Source organism: Mustela putorius, unplaced genomic scaffold, assembly GCF_011764305.1.
Source record: "Mustela putorius furo isolate JIRA1106 unplaced genomic scaffold, ASM1176430v1.1 tig00000874_pilon_pilon_pilon, whole genome shotgun sequence".
Taxonomy (NCBI): Eukaryota; Metazoa; Chordata; class Mammalia; order Carnivora; family Mustelidae; genus Mustela; species Mustela putorius.
In genome coordinates this window covers 8,747,740-8,763,138 of record NW_025421505.1, presented here as the reverse complement: position 1 = coordinate 8,763,138, position 15,399 = coordinate 8,747,740, and the positions used below count along the sequence as shown (strand labels likewise).

The 15,399-nt window shown below is 48.9% G+C and overlaps 1 protein-coding gene across 3 annotated transcripts; it reads right to left on the bottom strand.

Annotated features, from left to right (window-relative positions):
- Positions 1-10,537: 10,537 nt before the first annotated feature.
- PCED1A (PC-esterase domain containing 1A) lies at positions 10,538-15,325 on the bottom strand. 3 transcript variants are annotated; one of them, XM_004772904.3, is made up of 8 exons: positions 15,189-15,325; positions 14,734-14,878; positions 14,125-14,204; positions 13,777-14,015; positions 13,526-13,676; positions 13,165-13,411; positions 11,269-11,544; positions 10,538-10,923 (listed from the first exon to the last, which is right to left on the bottom strand). In XM_004772904.3, exons 2-8 carry the CDS (start codon positions 14,855-14,857, stop codon positions 10,676-10,678), a joined length of 1,365 nt encoding a protein of 454 aa, XP_004772961.1. In that variant the 5' UTR covers positions 14,858-14,878; positions 15,189-15,325; the 3' UTR covers positions 10,538-10,675. The 3 variants fall into 3 exon arrangements, with proteins under 3 accessions (XP_004772961.1, XP_044941986.1, XP_004772962.1); XM_045086051.1 differs by having other exon boundaries at positions 11,269-11,340; XM_004772905.3 differs by lacking the exon at positions 15,189-15,325 and adding an exon at positions 15,054-15,140.
- Positions 15,326-15,399: the final 74 nt, after the last annotated feature.

The window sequence follows — 15,399 nt, the reverse complement described above, 5'->3', positions numbered from 1 at the left end:
CAGAGCTTGGCTGAGCTGCAGAGAGTTCCTGCAAGGGTGTGGTGACACCATGAGGGCTCCCTTGGTAACTGGCAGCCGCTTTTTCTTGAAGCTCTCAGATGCCTCAGGTGCAGATCATTGAGAACTTCTAGCTAGGTAGCCCTGGGCTGGCCATTCTTTCCACTAACCCTCCCTCTTTCCCTGAGCTCTAGAAAGGGCCCACTGACAGAAACCTAGCTGAGAGAGGGCTGGCCAGGAGCCCCATGAGACCTCAACTAACTCACCTCCTGCTCCTTTCTGCCCAGACATCCCCCACTCCTTAGAGTCCCTACCTTCTGCCTCAGTGAGCATCCCCAAGTCTGGGAAGTGGGCCAGCTAGGGTAGTGAGCATCCCAGAGGAGACCTACTTTAAGATTCCTAAGGTCTGTGATGGAAAAATGAACAAGAAGTCCCATTTCCCCACACAATATGTGGCCATGCCCAGTTAATTCTTTTGGATTTAGTGGGTTCCAGCCCTGTCATGGGGTTGTGGCGAGTCAAAGGCAATACCATCTTTGTGTGAGGGACTTTGTAAAGACCAGAAAACTGTAAGATCTTATATTGAAGTCTGAGAATAATCTGTAGGCTCCAAGGGTCTTTTGACCCTGAAGGGGGTTGAAAGGGGAAGAGGAAGCTTCCCTAGGCCTTCAGAGAAAAGCTTCGGAGAAATGCATACAGTTTGGGCCCTCCAATGGTAAACAGGGGTGGATGGGTGTGGATGAGATGTAAAAGGTCATGTGACATGAAACCTCGAAACGCGCACATGTTGAGCTCTCCTGATTGTGAAATGTTTGGGGCTGGGGCCTGGCGCCAGGAGGTTCCTGGACAGCTGTGTGAATGGAGAAAGCAGAGCCCAGGGGTTTCTTTAGCTGTCCTGACTGCTGCTCACTGCTCCAGAAAGGTCTGGAAGGGGGCATCCCTTCATGCCCAGCATCCTGGCCCTACACACAGTAGCTAACCTTCCAAACAAAACCGTGATCTGTTATTACCAAGCAAGGCACATGGGAGATAGTTTTACCCATGGCTCAGACCCACCTGCTGGACCCCTACCCAGTTCCTGACCCTCCCTGCCTTCCAGTCATGACCCCACTGGATGTCTAACCCTAAAACTTCTGCTTCTGAAACCCCGACTCCCCTCTCCTGCTGCCTAAACATTCAGGCCATGGGAACCAGCCCCTAGAGCCCAAGTTTATTTTTGCTAAAACCCTTTTGCTGTGGGGTTTCATAACCACGGTCAGAGGCCCTCAGCGTTGGTGCCCCAAACCCCAGACACAGCCCTTCCTTACTGTTTCCTTGTGGTTCTGCCTCAAATGTGGCCTGGTTGGAAGGGCAAGGCAGGACATGGAGGTGCTGAAGCCTCCTAGTTCACATGAGCCCTGGGGTATTAGCTGAGGGTGGGTTTGAATCCCAGCACTGTTACTTCCTAGCCCCATGGTCCTGGTGGAAATTGTTAAACCTTAAATTTCCTTTTCCTCGAGGGTAAAACCAAGGCAAGAACACCTGTTTTAGGGCTCCTGTGGGGCTCGTGACATGTGAGCAAAATTCCTGGACTGGCTTCCCACGCCACACACTGTAGCTATGCTATCCCATTTTAGAGATGAGGAGTCAGACTTAGGATCGCTGTTTGCCAGCACAAAGCCAGCTGGTTTGAATCCTGGTTCACTCCAGTGGGCAACTCCAGCAAACGCGATGGAGGAAATAGAACTGAGTGGAAGACGCTGGGGCTTCTCGATGCCTGTTCCTAAGAGCTCCTGTCAGGGATGAAGCCAGGATGCCAGTCTTGGGTCTCTCATGGACTTGGCTGGTCATTGCTGGCCAACAACATCATTTAAGAGTCTCAGGGCCATTCTGATTAAGGGAGAGAAGAGGTTTTGGCTTGGACTGGGCACACTGTGGGGATGAAGGCAGGAAGGGCTTGGGAAGAAGCAAGGAGGCCGCCTGTCCTTCCCCACATAAATATATACCTCCCACCCTCCTGTGTCTGCTGGTAGAGGATAAGGTGGTAGAGCTGGACTGCAGAGCGGATGGGCAATATTTGTCAAATTAGATCAACCCATATCGTGTGACCCAGCAATCCAGAATGAAGTCCCAGAGAGGCCCATAAGGGCCTAGCTCATCAGAGTGGTCCCACCAGGACCAGAAGTATAGGTATCACCTGGGAGCTGGCTAGAAATGCAGAGTCTCAGGCCCCACCCCAGGCCTGTGGAATGAGAGCCTGAATTTTAACAAGATCCCAGGTGCTACACATGCACACAGATGTCTGAGAAGCACAGCATCAGGGACTGTGTTTGAGAGGGATGGTTGTACAATCGGTGGTGGCAGGAGATGGGAGAGGTAAAATAAGGTGGACGAGCACAGTAGTGGGAGAAGAAGCTATACCTATTGATCTGGAAATCATAGCACTGAGTGAAAAGAAACTCACTGAATAAGAAACAATACAATTCCTTTTACACAAATTTAGAATGTATGCCAGCAAACCACCCCCGACCCGACACGTGAAAACAAAAGATAGAATGGAAATTCTAGAGGCAGGCAAAAGGAGTGTAGTATACAGAGAAAAGGGAAGTGAGGGACCTTGGTATCATTAACATAATTCCTGAAATTCCTTTAAATGTAGATAAAGCGACTTGCTTAGAGTTAAAAGGCTTAAAAATGCAAGCCTGGGGCAAATGGACAGGCTGGAATGAAGTTCTAAGCCTTTTCCTATTTGGGCCAAGAAAGGAGATCTGCTCCGTTGGCCTGAGTGACCTGGGCAGGGGGATCGGTGTCTTTGTTGGGCCTCCCCCACCACAGCCTACAGCTCACTCCCAGTCACCCTGGTAGCCTGGCCAGAAGGATAATCAGATCAGGCAGGGGAGAAGGGACAGGAGCAGAGGGGGCGTCAGCCTTGAGGGCCGTCGCATCTAAGAAAGCAGAGGAGGAGATATGCTGGGAGGCACCTAGGAGCAGGAGCGTCGGGTAGGACTCTCCTCAGCCCCATGTACAGAAAGCACCGAGAAGGAGCGGTCAGGACGGCGGGTCTGAGAGGGGGGTGAAGGGGGCTCAGGAGGGCACCACTGAGACAGTTGTGCCTGTCAAGACACTGACAGGTGACTACCCTAGGGAAGGTTGGGGGGGTCCCTGGAAGGAGGGGGTGTGCGGCGCCGGGGGATCCTCCAAGGGCCAGCTGCGGGAAGCCGAGAGGGGAGGTCACTCCGGGAAAAGGAGGCAGGTGTTGGGCACTGCGCAAGGCGCTGAGGTGCGCGGGAGAGGGGCCGGGGCGACGGCTGGAGGGCGTCCAACCGGGCGCGTTGCCCGTGCGGGCAGAGCGAGGTGGTCAAGGGCCTGAGGCTGAGAAGGAAATGCTAAGCAAAGCTGGGGATCGGAGGCCTGTGGGCACCCACAAAAGGAAGGAGCTAGGCATCCTCGGAATCGGCGCCTCGCGGAATCGCAACTGGCGCCGGCGGCGACCGAGGATGCTAGGAGCGCCCCCTAGCGGAGGTCTCCCTCTCCGCAATGAAGGCAATGAAGGGTCGGGTTGGTTTGGGGTGTGGGGAGGAAGGGAAGGGAGAGGTCTCTCAGAGGCCGGGGACACTAGCCCTGGGGGCGAGGGTGGATCCTGACGCCAGAGAGGGGCATTCTGACTCATTGCCGTCACGGTAGGGGCTTCGGTGACTCTTGACCCCCTTCCCCAAATCTCCAGCCTGGGTCCCCCAGCTGGAAACCCAGAGGCATCAGGGCCGAGCTCACGAGAATCCTGGAGAAGGAGGGGTCCAATATAGCCCGCTTCACTGTCTCAAGGGACTTCTGGCTCACCCCTAGTCTAAGATCCCATTCCTCCTGGGGGAAAGAGCTGTCTTTTGTGAGGTCTTGTCGGAGTTTGGATGCAACAAATTTTTAAAACTTTTTTTTTTTTCCTGCTGAGCAATCATCTATATTCTGGGTCTCTCTTCCTTTACACTGCCCCTTTGCCTTTCAAATATTTTCCATCTTAAAAATAAAAGAACTTGATTTAAGATCTTGCGGCTTCTACCATATTTTCTGATCTGTATCTTTAAACCTCTCACAAAAGCCCCACAACATTTACAATTGATATGTGATACTGCATACTTGCAAAATACTTGTAACATATATGAAAGTCATAAAGTCCTCTAAACTGAAGGATACCACATCCATCTAAAAGCCAGATGTTATCAGTACATTATCAGGCCTCTCCCTCTGCATTCATCATCTAACCGTGCAAGCTGAGGTTCCCAGACAATGGCATATGGAATTGCTATTCATAGGCACCTTTCACTTGATCTTAATTTAAAAGAAACTCCTAAAGTGCCACCATTAAGGATTACATAGATTACTGTAGAATCTTGAGAGTTAACCTTTATCCAGCTAAGGAAATTCCTTTCCATTCCTGATTTGCTAACAGTTTTTATTGTGAATGGTTATTGAATGATAAAATTGTTTTTCTGCATCTACTACAAGGACAACTTGGTTATTTTCCTTTATTCTTTTTATATTCTTTTATATATATGAATTACATTTTTAGGTGTCTTAATATTGAACTCTTCCTAGAAGAAAAACCCCATCCTGGCTCCTTTTTAATTGATGTATAATTCACACACATTTTGTGTGCAAGTAAAACGCACAAATCTTGGAGGTACAGCTCAAGGAATTTTACATAGTTGTATGTGTGTCCATGTAACTGCTGCACAGATCAAGATACAGAACTTTTCCATCACCCCCGAAAGTTCCATTATGTCTTTTTCAATCAATACCTTCCCCCATACGTAACCTGTATCATGGCTTCTATCACAACAGATTAGCCTATTCTTGAAATCACACGGAACAAAGTCATACAAAATGTACTCTATTGTCTGGATTCTTTCAAGGTTACAACTGTGAGATTCACTCATGTTGTTTCATCTCTCAGTAGTCTGCCCTGCTTTATCAGTGTGTACTATCCCACTGTAAGGGAAGCAACAACTTATCTACTCTATTGCTAAAGGACATTTGGCTTGTTTCTAAGTTTTGGCTTTTATGAATAAAACTTATATGAATATCCTTGGACATGTCTTTTGGTAGACAAGATGCACTCATTTCTTTTGAAGTGCAATTGTTGGATCATAGAGCATGTAAATGTTCCAACTTTAGCAAATGCTGCCCAATAATTTTCAAGGTGATTTGTACCAAGCAGTGATTCCACGGCTTTTTTCCAGCCTATCCACCAAATTCATTGTTTGGGGTTTCTGCTCTCTTCTAGTCATCAGATATGGTATTTCCGTTTGTTTCTTATTTTCATTTTTGCTTGAGTGATTTCTGAGAGGAGGAGGAAATACCAACTTTATCATCTTCAAACTGCACAACCTCTTTCCTTTTTATTTTTTTCAAAGATTTATTTATTTTAGAGAAGGAGGGGGCAGAAGGAGAGGGAGAGAACCTCAAGCAGGCTCCCTACTGAGTACAGAGCCTGACTGGGGGCTCGATCCCACCACCCTGAGATTGTGACCTGACCTGAAGCCAAGAGTCAGATGTTCAACTGACTGAGCCACCCAAGCGCCCTGAACTGCTTTCCTTTTTAAAGCCAAGAATGCAAGGGTGGTTTAACATTAAAACATGCATATACACATAACAATGTAATTCACCATATTATCGAACTAAAAACTACATGTGATCATTTCAATAGATGCAGAAAAGGCATTTCACAAATCCAACATTCTTTCCTGATAAAAATAGAACAAAACTCTCAAGGACCTAGGAATAAAAGGAAACTCCCTCAACTATATAGAAGGCATCTATGAAAAATAGGGGTGCCTTTCTGGCTTGGTCAGTGGAGCATGCAACTCTTGATCTCAGTGTTTTGACTTTGAGCCCCACTCAGGGTGTAAAGATAAAATCTTAAAAAATATTTAAAAATATTACATATTTAAAAGGATTTAAATATTTTATATTAAATAAAAATTAAATATTTTAAAATTTTTTAAAATAAAATCTTAAACAAAGAAAATAGCTGATCTTACAGTTGGTTAAAAAACTGAACACTTTCCCATTAAGATTAGGAAAAAAGTATGTCTGTTCTTACCATTTCTATTCAACATTGTAGTAGATGTCCTAACCAGTGCAATAAGGCAAGAAATATAAATAGAAAGCATACAGATTGGAAGACAAGAAGTGAACCTATCTTTATTTGCAGACAACAGGACTGCCTATGTAGAGAATCTAATGGAATCTATAAAGAGCTACTGGGACTAATAAGGGAATTTAGCAAAGTAACTAATATATACATGGTCACCATTATGACATAAGATCCATACAAAAAAAAAAAAATAAATTGTGTTTCTCTGGACTAGCAATGAATGATCAGAAATAGAAATTTAAAAAGCAGGATGCTGGGGCGCCTGGGTGGCTCAATGGGTTAAAGCCTCTGCCTTTGGCTCAGGTCATGATCCCAGGGTCCTGGGATCGAGCCCTACATTGGGCTCTCTGCTCAGCGGGGAGCTTCCTTCCCTCCTCTCTCTGCCTGCCTAAACTAAAATTGTCTGTTTTTCAAAAGATACTGCTAAGAAAAAGACAAGCCATGGAAGGAAAAAGTACTGGCAAACCATACATCTCTCATAAAGGACTTGGATCCAGGATAGAAAGTTCTCAAAGCCCAATAATAAGTTAAAAAAGGGGAAGGATGGGTGGAAATGAGGAACAAACAATTTGAAAAAAAACTTTACCAAATAAGATAAATAGATCGCCAATAAACACAGGAAAAGACATTCAATTTCATTAGTAATTATGGGAATGCAAAGTAAAATCACACTATTATAATAGCTAATATTAGATAGACTAATACCAAGTGTTGATGAGGATGTGGGAGAACTATATCCCTCACACACTGCTGGCGTGAATATAAAATGGGACAATCACTGTGGAAGAATGTTTGTCAGTTTCTTTAAAAGTTAAACCTACATCTACCGTATGACCCAGCCATTTCATTCTAAGTATGAGAAATGAAAACATGTGTCCCTACACAGATTTGTGCATAAATATTCATAGCAACTTTATTTGCAATAGGCAAAAACTAAAAATAACTCAAATGTCCACCAATGGGTGAACAGATAAACAATGGTACAGCCACGCAAGAGACTACTACTCAGGTGTAAAAAAGAGCGAGCTACTGATACACCTAACAACATGAATTTCCATGTTGATCTGTCTATCCAGCTAATTAGGCTGAGTGAAAGCAGCCATGTTAAAAAAAAAAAAAAAGGTACCTTTCGAATGGTTCCATGTAAAATTCTGGGAAACGCAAACTGATCCATAGTTACAGAAAGCAAATCAGTATCAGTGGTTCCTTGGTGTTGGAAGTAGGGAGATGTGAGGAGGTTGTGGGTAGAGAACAAGGGAAAGGTTTATGAAGAGGCAGAAAGATAAATTTCATTATCTTGACTGTGATGGTTTCATGAATGTATACGTCTCAACATTTATGAAATTGTAGATTTGAAATAGATGCAGATTGAGTTACATCTCAATAAAGTAGTGTTCTTTGTTTTTTAAGCATAGGTCCACTTTCTTGTAGTCAGAGTTTATCTTTCACCAATTATACATAGTGGAGGTAAACACTAAAATGAACTCAACACACAATCTGTGTAAGGACCTGGACAACACAACAGAAGGCAAGTTATCTACTCCTGCCAGGAAACTTTCAGTTTGGTTAAAATGTTTGGGAAAAAAATTCCAGTGATTTTTCTTCTCAAAACTTTTATTTTCCTTGGAAAATAAAGGCTGATATTACAACTGACATGCTCATACATCTTTTACTACTTTCAGGAATATCTTGGTATGGCAAAAGAAAGGATATTGGAACCAAGATTCCAGGGGCTCCTGGGTGGCTCAGACAGTTGAGTTCTGACTCTTGATTTTGACTTGGGTCATGATCTCAGGGTCGTGGGATCCAGCCCCATGTTGGGCTCTGCACTCAGCATAGTCTGAGATCCTCTCTCTCCCTCTGCCCCTCCCCCTGCTTGCTCTCCCTCTAAAAAAAATAAATAAATGAAACCTCTAAAAAACAAGATTCCATGAAAAAACACAAACCAAGATTCCATGAACGAGAGGGAGTCTATATAAGATAGTTTTTTTTTAAGATTTTATTTATTTATTTGACAGAGATCACAAGTAGGCAGAGAGGCAGACACAGAGAGAGAGGGAGTGGGGAGAGAGAGGAGGAAGCAGGCTCCCTGAAGAACAGAGAGCCCAATGTGGGGCTCGATCCCAGGACCCTGAGATTATGACCTGAACTGAAGGCAGAGGCTTTAACCCACTGAGCCACCCAGGCACCCCCCACTTTTTTTTTTTTTAAGATTTTATTTATTTGAGAGAGAGAGTAAGAGAGAGCACGAGCACGCGGAGGGAGAGGGAGAAGGAGCCTCCCCATGGAGCAGGGAGTCCAACACAGGGCTCCATCCCAGTACCCCAGGATCATGACCCAAGCCAAAGGCAGATGCCCCACTGACTGAGCCACCCAGGCACTGCTATGTAAGACTGCCTTATTAAATGATTTGTCGATGGTCAAATACGGGTGGTTTTTGAGAAAATCAAGTTTGAGTTCTGTCATGCTTAACTAGCAAACTGTGTGCTTACATGCTGAGAAAACGAAAATTCTCACCATTTTTACATCTCCAAACAAAGGCCTGACACACTGTAAATGTATGTAATGACCTGTATGTGGCTATTTTTGAAGTTTCTTATTTCCCAGCCGTAACCAAATAAAATCTCTAAGAGAGAAGTCAAGTGCCTTGTACTATAATATGCTTATATGACCCAATGAAAATAAAATAATTTATCTCCGTTCTGCTCTTGTGGTAGATTTCAAGTCTGTGCTGGGAAGCGGAAGGAAAGGTTATGAAACTCCCTGTGGGCAATGGGAGCCACACAGTGAAATGGGCTGGAGATGGGAAGTGCACAGGTAGAATGACGGGGACATGGAGTACAATGAACAGTCTCAAGGTTGCTTACGGAGAGCTCCAGAAGTGGGATGAGGTTTGACGAGAATGGGAAAGACACAGGAAGGATTGATAAGGGAGGGGACAAGGAGTTTTTAGAGAATACGATGACAAGCAATGGACAGGGCTGGGTAAGACTGGGTGAGACCAGGTAACTCGTATTACTTTCTTCTTCTGACCATCAATCCAGGTGGAAAATTTTCTCCAGTGACACTGAGAAACTCCAGAGCCAGAGGTGTGAGAGTGTCCAGACAGAAAAGGGTTTTGAAGAAAGGCAGAAAAGAGTGAACAAGCGGTTGGGCAAACGGAAGCCCAGGAGAGAAGGAATATTTGTTACCAAAAAGAAACAATCTTTTGCAACAGTAAAAATAACAAACCTAATAGATTAACTCCCTAACAAAAGGCTTTTTCTTTCTTTCTTTCTTTTTTTTTTTTCACATGTTCCCTTACACTTTTTGTCTATACCAAAGAAAACCAAGCTTGTTTGTCTCTTTTGATTCTCAAATACCCTGTCGAGGTTGCTCTCTAAAAGGTTTTATTAATTCACCTCGTCTCTACCAGCCTCCCCAGCACTAGCCGGTTAATTTAACAGCTTCCTTTCATTTGCAATTCATTGATTGCTACCAATGGGCAACACTTTTCTGATGTGCTATTTCACCTCCTCTTGTGTGAGATATGCTATCCTTTGCCAAGGTAAAATTTTAGTAACAAGTACGGAAACTCAATACAAGGAGTCTGCGTCCCTCTCTTCCCTCCGATTCTACTTCAGGATGATTTAGTGGTTCTCCACATTACCCTATTTTTCTGCCCCACACTGCCCTCGGCCTATTGATCCCTCCTCCCTCAATGTCACCATCTGGCCCACACTTTACCCCTGATGCTTAGTAGTATCACAAACCTAGAGTCAATACCACTTGTCAAAGCTGAAACCCTATACTCTTTTAACTTCCTTACAGAGTTTGGCACAGCCTCCTACCCCCTGCCCCATCTTGGACTTCTCCCTCAGCCCCCCTCTACTCCCATCCCCCCACAAACAAAGAGGTTGGTCTGTGTTGCGTTTGCTACCATTGCACATTATATCTATTAAATAGTGGATTTCTAATCAGTCTTCCACTTGAGTTTGGAAGCTTGTTCAGTCCCACCCACTTAACGAGGGCCCACCATGTGCCGAGAGTTGTGCAGATAACTAAGGTATGCGTGCATGTCCAGAAACAGATGAATGTTGAATGTATCCGTGAATGCATAAGACTGGGAAATAGAGGTGAGAACTAGCCAGATCCAAAATTCCAAATAAAATACAGTTTGAGCTCAGCCCTAGCTATTTTTCAATCCCAACGAGCAGCAGCCAACAAGCGACCCCCCCAGGATCTTTAGGCACACTCCTGTGTTCTGGTAAGAGTGGGAATGAGTGTGTGAGATAGCAGGAAGGACACGTTCAGTGACTTTTAAATAGTGTGAGGTGAAAAGCCAAGACTGGAGAAGGCCCAGAGGCAGCTCCCCAACACTTCAGATCATGGTTTGGGAAACCCATCCCCTCATACAGGAAGATGCCACTCTGTTCTTCCATGCTTTTATTAGTGACAGCAATGGACAAGAACAATGCCAGGCATAACAGACACCCTGACCCAGCACTGGGGATGGCAAGCAGACCCTGTAGGGCCATTGGCATATCCAGCCCCAGTCCAAGATCCAGTCTACCCAGGCCATGTCCCCGAATGGGCAGGAGGCTGTCTGTCCAGTTTATTTGTGTGGATCAGTCTGTCTGAGTGTCTGAGCCGCTGCCTGCAGGGCCCCCCCATCCTCGGCACGTGATAGGGGCTGCTGGGAGCACAGCGTGGCATCCCCCGGTGGACCACTGGGCCCCGGTGCTGACCATGGGGGACAGGGCCAGGGACTGGAGGTGGCAGGGGGCCAGGCACAAAGTTCACTCCAGGGCCACATCCTACAAAAGAACCAGCCATTATCAGAGAGTGGGCTCTGACCAAGTGAGCCCAGCTCTGCCTCCGGGCAGCTTTAGTCCTCCAGGGTGAGCTTCTCTGGGCTTCAGTTTCCCCATCTACAAAATGGCAACACCACTTCCCCTTCCACTGAACCAGCAGACTGTGACAATCAATGGTTGATTAATGAGTCTACAGATGCTGTAGATCCAGCAGTGACTGGACCCAATCCTGGGGGCACAAGGAGCTACCGAACTCCTCTCAGTCCACCTGGGGATGGGAGGCTAGGTGGGGGAAGGTGCACAGGGAGGCTGGGAGAGGTGGAAAGGGAGGTCTGTGGAGGCACCTACCTAAGTGGGATGACATCGAGAAGTCTTCTGTTGAATTATAATTGAAGAATTCGTGGGGTGGGAAGGGCTGGCCTGGGAAAAAAGGGGTGTCCTGGGGCAGGGGTGGAAACAAGGGAGGTGGCGAGGGCTGAGGAATGGAGTAGGGGAAAGGCATGGGAGGGGGCAGGGGAGAGGGTTGGGGTGGGGGCAAGGCCAGTTGCTCCCCGAAGTCTGGGGGCTGCCCATGGCTCCCCTGGAACAGATGATCCGGCTCTGGCCAGTCCTCAGTCCACGGGTCTAAGAACGGGATGGTTGTTTGTTTTAGGCCTGAGAGCCAGGCTGCCCAGAATTCTGGTTGTCCGCACTCTTAAACCTCTTTCCTCCTCTTGGGAGAATAGGGCCACCAGGACGGGGCACCCTCTGCTTCCTACCCTGTCTTCCTCACACTGTCTCATTGCAGGCTAAGCCCAGTGTATGTTCCTTCTTCTTTGCCTTTCTCAGAGTCATAGATCTGCTTTTGTTCTAACCTTATGCTCCCCTCTAGAGCCTTCTCTTTTTGTATGCTTGGTTCCTGTATCTGTAGCTTTTTCTTCTCCCAGCTCCTCCCCACAGACCAAAAAATGAGCCTTCTAAGAAGTCTTTTCTCTGGACAACATGAGACCCTGTCCCTCTCTTCTCCCAGCAGTCCTGTGCCTTCCAAACTTCCACACGGAGTGTTCTGCCCAGTTCCCATTCTCTCATCAACCGCTCCCGCCTCTAAACCCTGCTTCACTCCTTCAGCACTTTTCTGACTAAATGTAACCACTTCCTCTCTTCCTGCCAGTCATACTAAATGACTAAGAGCCCCTGTCCTCCCTGATAGTGTCTCTGCCCTCAGGTCCTTTTGTTTACAACATCAGCCCCTCTTCCCTTCCAACTCCACAGCATGGCCCGGCTTCTGCTCTCTCCTTCACAGTTGACTCTGAGACCCACAGCCCCACATTTCCAGAGCACGTCAGAGGTCTGCCTGGACCAAACTCACCAATCACATCTTCCCACCCAACTCTTCCTTTTCACCTCCCTACTTCTGGAGCTTCAAACTGGATTCAGAAGACCTAAGCCACCACGAACTAGCCTTACAACCATTAGGGCATCCCTCTCTTTGCTGGGGATAACAAGGAAACTGAGCCATTATATAATCAAAGTTCTAATCCACCTCCCCAAGGATCCAACGCCTGGCTACCAAGTCCTAGATTACCTCCGTGACATTCCTGGCTTCTCTGTGCCCTCACTTGCTCTAGTGCTGCTGTAACAGCCTTCTAACATGACTCGTACCCCCAAATCAACAAACTCTATCCTGCACATACTATGGACACAGCAACTGTACCAGACCCCAAGGCCAAAAGGAACGAGCTGGCAACAAGGTAGGAACCTTGCCCTTTGAGGACATGATCCAGGGGGAAAGCACACATGCAAACAGCCACCACACTCCTTTTGCGAGCGGGCAGGAACTGAGAGGCTTGACAGCACCATGTGAGGGGCTTCTTTGCTTCTGTAACATTGCATGATTGCCCTTCTTCCATTTCCGTCTTTCTACCCCCAGCCCCCATGCCTAGCTAGAAGTCCCCCCATTTCTTTCCTATTCATCTGTGGGATAGGAGTCTTTTGACATGCTGCCTTATGTGCTCAAAGCTTATATATACTCACTCATGTGCAGAGATGACTATATGCTAGCCCACACAGAACCAGAACTTGGATCAAAACGCTGTTCCTGTGATCTCACCCTCCCCAGGGGATGAGAAAGGTGCACTCGGGAGCCACAACAGACTTTTGAGAGGCCTCTACTCCCTGAGTACCTCTGTCCTATTCTGGGTCTGAGCCCTATACTCTAAGAAACCCCTCTGCATCATTCTCCTACCCACTTGTGGCAGGGCTCACCAGAGGGATAGTCACGCTTGGGCAGCTCCACACCCCAGGCGTCGGCCACGTGGGTCAGAAGCAAGTGTGAGAGGTGGCGGTGAGCGTGTTGGTCCCAGTGGACACCGTCCCGGTGACGGTGCTGTACCGCATGCCGAAAATGGAAGTGGAGGTCGAGGACATCAAAGCAGTGGTCCCCTGCCAGTGTTGCGCTGTAGAAGTTCCCTTCAACCACATCCCTCCGCAGAGACCCCGCCAGGGGCTGGAGCTGAGTAAGAAAGTGCAGCATCTAAGAGCTGCACAATGAAGCAGGGTCGGGAGGGAAGGACCTCTTATCTAACAGCTGCCTCCTCCCCCATCCTGAAGGGCCTCCGTCACTTGCCTCTGGCAGAAGGAAACCCCCAGTGACACGCTCCCCCAAGGGCATGGCCATGTTCCACACCAGCAGGCACGAGTCTGGCAACACCTGGTCCATGCGCACAAACACCCGCTCCAGGTTCTCCCGGTAGCTCTCCATCGAGCAGCGGCCATACCTGTCAGACAGCACATAGGGTGGGCAAGAGCACAGGGTGGACAGCCTCTGAGCTGTACCTCCACCCCCCAACCACTATTTCCCTCTCCCGCTGCCCCAACCTGGAGAGATCCCAGAGGCAGGAGTTGATGATCACCAGGTCCGGGGCAGGCCCATAGGTCAGTTCCTCCAGGACGCCCTCGAGGTACTCGGAGTAAACGCGGGTGAGGAAGTAGAAGCGCACAAGGTGGTGGCCAGAACCCGAGCAGAACTGGCGAACCTCCCGGTACTGCGTTCCATTGTGTAGCTCGCCCAGCTGACCCCCAGCCACCAGCTGGTCCTGTTCAAAGCTCAGCTCCCCCTGCCCACCCCCGGCCCCCAGATGGTCAGACCCATGCTAGGGAGGAAGGCCCTGCCAGGCCAGGGTCTGTGCCCACCCACCACTGGCATGGCTACCAAGCTTCCCTCACCTTGGCTTTCAGCTGGGCAGCTGTGAGCAGTGAGTCCCTCTGGAGCAAGAGCACCAGGTCTTTGTACACAGCCCGCTGGACTACAGGGAGACAGAGATCCTAAAGCTAAGACAAGCTTCATCCCACCCTAGCTCCTCCTAAATCCAGGCCTTCCATCTTCCCAAGGATGGGGCTGCCCAACACCACCACTGTGGAGTTCATTACAAAGGCAGGAGAAAAGTTGACGTTAAAAAAATCCTGGTACCACCTCTGCCTTCACGGGATACACTACCCCCAACTTAGTACACAGTGGCCCCAGATCACCAGGCGGAAGTCAGCTGGCCAAGTCACCCAGAAAACAGACAACACAATCCACTGCTCCCATGAAGGAAAGTATGGGAGACTGTCAGGGTGAAAAATGCTGAGCAAGGATGGGGTAAAAAATGTGTCGGACTACATCGATCAGGACACCTGTGGAAGGTGCATGCATAGGGAAATCAAAGACGGAAAACCCCCTGGACTGGAACAGACTCGGGGTCAGAAAGGTTTGGGTGCGAGACAAAGGGTCCAGTCATCGAAAACAGACTGAAGGTCCGGGGCTGGGTAGTGTGAACCTAGAGGGGCACTCACTTGAGTCCCCCAAGATGACCACGAACTTGTTGTGTAGCAGCTGCTGGACTTCCGAGGCCTGGAAGTGGACCATGGCGCTTCGCAGGGGGAGGCGCGGCTCCTCGTTCTCCAGACAGAAGACCATGCCTCCGCGGCTAATGATGGGCTGCGGGGAGAGGCCACTAAGCCGCGCGCGGGCGGGGACTCAGGACAGGTCGGCCCCAGGGCCCGCCCCGCGATAAATGAGACCTGCGCCGGCCCCTCCCCGGCTGCTCAGGGCTACCGAGACGAGGTAGCGGCGGCAGAGTGGGACCCGTGGTGGCGTCTTGCCTCAGTCCCACCTGGCACCGGAGGCAGGGGGTCGCCAGCCCGCGGGCCACCAGGGCACCGAAGCTCTTCCCGCGCGGCGCCGCCCTGCGCCCCGCCACGTGCCCGCCACCGCCCCGCGCATGCGCGCGCCCGCTAGCGCCAATTACCCAGTCCCGGGGCGCCGCACCGTTCACCCACGCCCGGGGCAGGGCCGCGCACTGCGCGCCTTGCCCTCTGAGGGCCCCAGGCCTAGCCTCATGTTCCTCCGCCCCGGGACGCCAGTCGGTTCTGCACAGCCCGCGCCCGGCAGAACCCGTGCGTCCCGGTTAGCCGTCGGCGCGCAGCCCGGCGCCCAGCGCTCTCCATGCGTGCGTCGCG

Excerpts from the sequence above, each read along its gene's own strand:
- PCED1A (XM_004772904.3), bottom strand. The coding sequence starts at position 14,857 with ATGGTCTTCTGTCTGGAGAACGAGGAGCCGCGCCTCCCCCTGCGAAGC. Across the intron at positions 13,677-13,776 it reads TGCCTCTGGGATCTCTCCAG|GTATGGCCGCTGCTCGATGG; the intron begins GTTGGGGCAGCG and ends GCTGTCTGACAG. Across the intron at positions 13,412-13,525 it reads GGGGTTTCCTTCTGCCAGAG|CTCCAGCCCCTGGCGGGGTC; the intron begins GCAAGTGACGGA and ends TTTCTTACTCAG.